The sequence below is a fragment of the Euleptes europaea genome, chromosome 7 (genome assembly GCF_029931775.1).
Source record: "Euleptes europaea isolate rEulEur1 chromosome 7, rEulEur1.hap1, whole genome shotgun sequence".
Taxonomy (NCBI): domain Eukaryota; kingdom Metazoa; phylum Chordata; class Lepidosauria; order Squamata; family Sphaerodactylidae; genus Euleptes; species Euleptes europaea.
The window spans coordinates 88,310,643-88,318,415 of NC_079318.1; the positions used below are offsets into that span (position 1 = coordinate 88,310,643).

Here is a 7,773-nt window from a genome sequence, read left to right on the forward strand (position 1 = left end):
TAAATGTCCAAGGCCAACAGTTATACACTCTAAAAGTTATAAAATCATAGAATCATAGAGTTGGAAGGGACCACCAGGGTCATTCAGTCCAACCCCCTGCACAATGCAGGAAATTAACAAATACCTCCCCCCACATCCCCAGTGACCCCAACCCTCACCCCGCCATGCAGGATCCCACAATCAAAGCACTCCTGACAGATGGCCATCTAGCCTCTGCTTAAAGACCTCCAAAGACCTCCACCACCCTCCGAGGCAGCACATTCCACCATCGAACAGCTTTCACGGTCAGAAAGTTCTTCCTAATGTTTAGGTGGAATCGCTTTTCTATTAGTTTAAATCCATTACTCCGTGTCCTAGTCCCTGGAGCAACAGAGAAGAAGCTAGTTCCCTAATCAACATGATATCCCTTCAAATATTTAAACATGGCTATCATGTCTCCCCTCAACCTTCTCTTCTCCAAACTAAACAAACCCAACTTCCTAAGTCTCTCCTCATAGGGCATGGATTCCAGACCTTTGACCATTCTGGTCGCCCTCCTCTGGACACGCTCCAACTTGTCAACATCCTTCTTAAATTGTGGAGCCCAAAACTGGACACAGTATTCCAAGTGAGGTCTGACCAATGCAGAATACAGTGGTAGTATTACTTCCCTTGATCTAGACACAACACTCCTATTGATACAGCCCAGAATTGCATTGGCCTTCTTAGCCGCCATATCACACTGTTGATTCAGGTTCAGTTTGTGGGCCACTAAGACTCCCAGATCTCTTTCATGTGTACTGTTGTCAAGCCAACTCTCTCCCATCCTGTACCTGTACCTTATGTTGTTTCTGCCTAGGTGAAGTACTTTACACTTCTCCCTATTGAAATCCATTTTATTGCTTATGGCCCAGCTCTCCAGTCTATCGAGGTCATTCTGAACTCTGACCCTACCCTCCGGGGTATTAACTACCCCTCCTAACTTGGTGTCACCTGCAAATTTGATTAGCATGCTCTCTATTCCATCATCTAAGTCATTTATAAAAATATTAAATAGTACTGGTCCCAGGACAGACCCCTGTGTTACCCCATTGGTCACTCCTCTCCAGGATGAAGTTGTGCCATTAATGAGCACCCTTTGGGTTCGGTTGGTCAACCAATTACCAATCAACAGTAGCAGTGTCCAGCCCACATTTTACTAGCTTTGTTTCAAGAAGATCATGGGGGGCTTTATCAAAGGCTTTACTGAAATCAAGGTACACTACATCTAAAGCATTCCCTTCATCTACCCTACTTGTCACTCTTTCAAAAAAAGATATGAGATTAGTTTGGCATGACCTGTTTTTGAGAAACCCATGTTGACTGTCAGTGAGCACGGCATTTCTTTCTAAGTGCTTACAGACCGTCTGTTTAATTATCTGCTCTAATGTTTTACCTGGTATTGATTTCAGGCTGTCTGGGTGATATTTTTTGGGATTTCTTTTTTCCCCTTTTTAAAGATGTCCATACAAAATATGTATGTATTTATTACAGGCTAAAATTAGCCTGTAATAAATAAATACATATTTTGTACAGACATAACTTTCAGAGTGTATATCTTTTGGCCTTGGACGTTTATTTTTTCTTGACCTTCGGGTACTTAGTTGTGTTGTTTTTTAGGGTTGAGTTTTTCCCCCCTTTGTTGTCTGTGAGATTTATAAAAGCCCTGGCAAAAGGGTGTAGAATGCAGATCAAACCAAAGAAGAAATTTACAAAAGAATTAAGTACCTGAGGGTCAAGAAAAAATAAACGTCCTAGGCCAAAAGTTATACAATGTAAAAGTTATGTCTGTACAAAATATGTATTTATTACAGGCTAAAATCTAATAATGCATATAACACATATAAGGCCCTAGCCTGTAATAAATGCATACATATTTTGTATGGACATAACTTTTAGGCATTTTTTCTTGACCTTTGGGTACTTAATTGTTGTTTTTTAGGGTTGAGTTTCCCCCCCCCTTTGTTGTTTGTGAGATTTATAAAAGCCCTGGCAAAAGGGTGGGAGAATGCAGACCAAACCGAAGAAGAGACCTATGAAAGCCCTGGCGAAATAGTGCAGAAGCCTAAAGACCGGGTGGAAAGAAGCCTCAACTAATGGGCCCAAATTCTCATCACCATCAGTAAAATTAGGATGTTTTAGTGATGTTGGAAAGCGCCGGCAAGTCACAGCGGACCCCCCCTCCCAGTTTTTCAAGGCAAGAGACAGACCGAGCTGGTCTGCCGTTGCCTGCTTCTGCGTTACAACCCTGGACTGGTGGTCTCCCATCCAAGTACTAACCAGGGTTGACTCTGCTTAGCTCCTGAGAGTTGATGAGATCAGACTAGCCTGGGCCATCCAGGTCTGGTACCCAGAAGTAAAGTATTATGCATGAAACTGGGTATGTTTAGCCTGAAGAGGAGAAGACTGAGAGGTGATATGATAAAACATCTTCAAGTACTTGAAGGGCTGTCCTATAGAGGATGGTGCCGAGTTGTTTTCTGTTGCCCCAGAAGGTCGGACCAGAACCAACGGGTGGAAATTAAATCAAAAGAGTTTCCGTCTCTACATTAGGAAGAACTTTCTAACAGTTACAGCGGTTCCTCAGTGGAGCCGGCTTCCTCGGGAGGTGGTGAGCTCTCCTTCCCTGGAAGTTTTTAAGCAGAGGCTTGATGGCCATCTGTCAGCAATGCTGATTCTAGGACCTTAGGCAAATCATGAGAGGGAGGGTACCTTGGTCATCTTCTGGGCATGGAGTAGGGGTCACTGGGTGTGTGTGGGGGGAGGTAGTTGTGAATTCCCTGTATTGTACAGGGGGTTGGACTAGATGACCCTGGTGGTCCCTTCTAACTCTATGATTTTATTATTCTGTTATTTTATTATTCTGCAGGCAGTGCAGAATGGAGCAAATCGCACGAATCACCTCTGTTTGGACATTGCTCTCTCCTCCCGCCCCAAATTCATACATAGCCTTTTGCTGTCCTTCTGGCAGGTTGACCGGATCATCCTCTGCGTCTTCTTAGAGACAGATGAGGCGATCTACAAGGAGAGGCTGCCTCGGTTCTTCCCTGTCGGTGGGTCCCCGACAGCCTCCCTGTGGGGTTTTCCAAGGGGCGGGTGCTTCTGATATTCCTGCCCCCAAACGCCCATGGCAGGGCGAGGGGGAAGGGGTTCTTTGGTAGGGATTCACTTCTTCTTCCTCTGTTTCCAGCTTGACCGCACTTCCTAGTCTCTGCAGGGGGTAAGAGCTTCCTGGCACCGGCTGCCCATGCATTGAAGGCTGGCGGAGGGGGGGCATGTGTGCCTGCCTGACACTTAACACGCCCACGCACTCGGCTCACTAATGCTCCCCGCCAGGACTCCTGGGTCCTCTCCATAGCCCTGGGAGGGTAGCTCCCCTCCTCAGGGGTGGGATCTAGGAGGGTAAAAAAGGGATTGTACTGCTACCTAGCTAAAAAGAGTGTGCAGCGTCTCAAGACCTGGGAGGGGCTGTGGCTCCGTGGTAGAGCATCTGCTTGGCATGCAGAAGTTCCCAGGTTCAATCCCCAGCATCTCCTGTTAAAAGAAACACACAGTAGGTGATGGGAAGACCTATGCAGTAGGTGATGGGCCCAGGCAGTAGGTGATGGGAAAGGCCTGTGCCCGAGACCCTGGAGACCTGCTGTCTAAGTAGACACGACTGACCTTGATGGACCAATGGTGTGTATTAGAAGCTGTGCTCCATGGTAGAGCATCTGCTTGGCATGCAAAAGGTCCCAGGTTCAATCCCCAGCATCTCCCGTTAAAAGGACCAGGCAGTAGGTGATGTGAAAGATCTCTGCCCAAGACCCAGGAGAGCTGCTGCCAGTCTGAGTAGTCAGTACTGAATTTGACGGATCAATAGTCTGATTCAGTATAAGGCAGCTTCATGTCTTCGCCTGTGTGCTTTAGAGGCTGTGGCTCCATGGTAGAGCATCTGCTTGGCATGCAGAAGTTCCCAGGTTCAATCCCCAGCATCTCCAGTTAAAGGGACCAGGCAAGTAGGTGATGGGAAAGACCTCTGCCTGAGACCTGGGAGAGCTGCTGTCTAAGTAGACAAGACTGAACTTGATGGACCAAGGATCTGGTTCAGTATAAGGAAGCTTCATGTGTGTATTTTAGAGGCTGTGGCTCCGTGGTAGAGCATCTGCTTGGCATGCAGAAGATCCCAGGTTCAATCCCCAGCATCTCCCGTTAAAAGGACTAGGCAGTAGGTGATGTGAAAGACCTCTGCCCGAGACCCAGGAGAGCCACTGCCAGTCTGAGTAGTCAGTACTGAATTTGATGGATCAATGGTCTGATTCAGTATAAGGCAGCTTCTTGTCTTCACCTGTGTGTTTTAGAGGCTGTTGCTCCATGGTAAAGCATCTGCTTGGCATGCAGAAGGCCCCAGGGTCAATTCCCAGCAGCATCTCCCGTTAAAAGGATCAGGCAGCAGGTGATGGGAAAGACCTCAGCCTGAGACCCTGGAGAGCCACTGTCTAAGTAGACAAGACTGACCTTGATGGACCAAGGATCTCGTTCAGTGTAAGGAAGCTTCACAGGAACTCCAGAGGCCAAGGCTACCCCTGCCATGGGGGAGGAGAGGAAATTATTTTTGCAGGAAAAACAGGAGTGCGTTGTTGGGGGGCCTACTTGGCTAATCTAGGGAAACAACCAGGCAAAGATGGCTTGAGGTCAGCAGCAAAATTGCAAGCAGGTGGCCTGAAGTGATTGCATATGACCCGGGGGGGGGGGACCTGAAAGGGGGGGCTACTAGCCAGAGCTCGAGCCCAAGAAATAAACGAGGGGAGGGACCGAGAGTTGGTCTTCTAATCACCATACTAACAAGAGGCTAGTAGGGCGGTGTGCGTTTAATCCCGCAGATCTTTCTTTTGATGCTGGCAAATTGAATCGCCTTTTAACCCCCCCCCCATAGCTCAGCCCCACTCTCCAAAGGGTATAACAGTCCTCATTACGTACTGGGGAGGAGGCAGGGAGCATCTGCTTGCTTTCTAAGCAACGCATCTTATGATGCACCCTGGAATTGAATTGGAGGCGAGGGGTGGGAATGGTCCTTGCCCACCAGAGCTGACCTTTGCCTCTTTCTGCCCGCCAGACGCAGGTGAAGACCCGCATGCGCGGCTCTGAGCTTCCTACACTCCGGCCCATCGGCGCAAGACATTGCGTGCTCAGGGAGAAAAACCAGACCCTGCAGCTGCTTGTGGAATAAATTATGCACCCCCAGTCCTGTTGCACACCGTGTACAATGGGGAGGGGAAGGGGAAGGGGGGGTAGTTGTCAGAAGAGCCGGAGAAGAGCCTGGCAGAAAAATACAACCGTCGGGAAAAACGTACCAGCCCACCTGCCAGTGAGAACGCTCTGTGCCAGAAGGCAGCTTTGGTAGTCTGCGAAGGAATTGGCAGGCACCCCTGGCATGTTTTCCAACGACGAGGTTGGTTGGGATTTGGGGAGTGTGGGGAGAGTGAGGGAGGAGGCAAAGCCATTCTGGGAGAGCAGAACCAGAGAGGGTTTAGGGGGTGGGAATCTGCAATGCCATAAATATGCCCAGACCCTAACACCCACATCAGAGGCCCGTTTAGCTGAAAGCCTGCCAAAGACTGTTTCCCAACAACCAAGAAACCCCCTTTTTAAAAGAACCAAAGTTGGAACATTCAGGATTCAGGCTACCAGTGAGATGCACAGCCTTGAGCTGTGCATCTCACTGGTAGCCTGAATCCTGAATGTTCTAGCTTTGGTTCTTGGGAGCTTCTGAGACCCTGCCTAAGTCCCCCACCCCCAAGGGTCCCTAGCCAAATAGGGGAGAGGGCAACAAAAGATGGAGGAGAGAATGCGTGTGTGGCACTTGGCTCCTTCTCACCAACAGGGAAAAGGGCAGCCACACACCGCCGCCACCCCAACTGCCCTCCAAGCAGGGCGGTATTAATTAATTCCTCCATTCTCTCTTCAGGGGAATCCAAGCACTAATTCCTTCTCTGTCTCTTTCTCACAAGCGTGCACACACGCTGCTCCGTAGAGACAGCAGCAGCAAGAAGAGACACTGGTAGAATATGGATCAGGTGAATAGCACAGAGGCCGGGGGTGGGGGCAGGGGGAATGGGGGAAACTCAACTGGCAGGAACAGCTCACAGAGCGCAACTGGAGGTATCCGCCGAGCTGAAGAATATCGGCAGAAGTAGTGCCAGGAGCCATCTGGACCGGAAGGAAGTTAGAAACAGGCACAGGTGTGTATGAAAGGTTCTAAGCTGACTCTCTACTCCTAGCTTGGGACTATGTAATGCAAGACACTCACTCCACCAGCGGTGCCTTCCTCGGGCCCACCTGGACTGTCGAGACCAGAAGCCCAGCATCCGGTTTCCAACAATGGCCAGTCAGGTGCTTCTGTGAAGTCAAATGAGCCGGGCACAAGAGCAGCAGCTCCCCGCTGGTTTATCCCCTTGTACCTAGTTTTCAGAGGCATGCTGCTTCTGAACGGGGAGGTTCCAATTAGCCATCATGACCAACGTAGACCTGCAAGAATTTACACAGCTTTCCCCCCGCCCCCCCCCAGTTAAAGTCATCTAAGCTAATGGCCATAAGCACAGCATGTGGCAGTGAATTATGTGCAGCCCGAGTATTCTTCCTTTGGTAAAGTTCTTCCTCCTCACTTACAGGAGGGCAGGGAGCTGTTCCTGTTGGCAACAGAGAATAGGACTCGCAATAAAGGGTTTAAATTGAGAGCGGAAAGGTACCGGCTGGATATTAGGCAAAAAAAATTTAGTCAGAGTTGTTTGACAGTGGAATCAGCTACCTAGGGAGGCGGTGAGCTCCCCCACACTGGCAGTCTTTAAGCAGAGGCTGGACAAACACTTGTCAGGGATGCTCTAGGCTGATCCTGCATTGAGCAGGGGGTTGGACTAGAGGGCCTGTATGGCCCCTTCCAATTCCATGATTCTATGGTGTGTTCTAAGTCTGTACAGGTTGTGCAGGGGAGAGACCACACGACTTAGATCTGCCCACATTTGGTCAATGGGCCATGTACAAAAGTTCTTATTCGTGCAAGGTTGCGCTCCGTCAAGCCAAGAGACACGCAAGCGTTACCCCTGTGCAGCTGGATCCCTTCATGGGCAGCCCTGGAAGGCAGCCGAGGAGCCTCTACTCCAGCCAGGCAGAGGGAGAGCAGGCCACCTCCCCAACCCCACCTGACCTTAGCAGCTTCCTGTTGGGACAGACATTGCTTCATGAAGCGCTGAGGCCACTGCGGAGACGGGCTTGGGAGGCCCTCAAGCAATAGCTGCGGATGAGCAGTTCTGGGTCACCTGGCTAAGGGGGACCTGATTCTGCCTCTCTCAAACAGGGACATTCCCTCCCTGGCCCTACCCACAGCCCCAGGCTGCATTTTACAAGGCAGCCATTCTCTGTGCTAGGAAATCTCTTAAGTATCTCAAATTCTGCAAAATGGATGCTGATGGTGCTGCTGCAGTCGTCTTGCTTGTGGGCTTCCTAGAGGCACCTGGTTGGCCGCTGTGTGAACAGACTGCTGGACTTGATTGGCCTTGGCCTGATCCAGCAGGGCTTTTCTCATGTTCTTATTAATTTGGGGGTGGAAAGTGCCGTCAAGTCTCAGCCAACTTATGGCAACCCCTCACTGGGGCTTTCAAGGTGAGAGAGGAACAGAGGTGGTTTGCCATCGCCTGTCTCTGCATAGTGACCCCAGACTTCTATGGTGGGCTCCCATCCAAATACGAACCGTGGCTGGCCCTGCTTAGCTTCCGAGCT

At 49.8% G+C, this 7,773-nt stretch overlaps 1 protein-coding gene across 1 annotated transcript in view; it reads left to right on the plus strand.

Moving 5' to 3' along the window:
• MACROD1 (mono-ADP ribosylhydrolase 1) overlaps positions 1-3,236 on the plus strand; it is a 437,490-nt gene extending 434,254 nt beyond the window's left edge. The window contains exons 9-10 of the mRNA XM_056853852.1: positions 2,990-3,071; positions 3,209-3,236. Coding sequence (XP_056709830.1) covers positions 2,990-3,071; positions 3,209-3,213 — 87 coding nt within the window. The 3' untranslated portion in view covers positions 3,214-3,236. The remainder of the gene's footprint in view (positions 1-2,989; positions 3,072-3,208) is intronic.
• Positions 3,237-7,773: the final 4,537 nt, after the last annotated feature.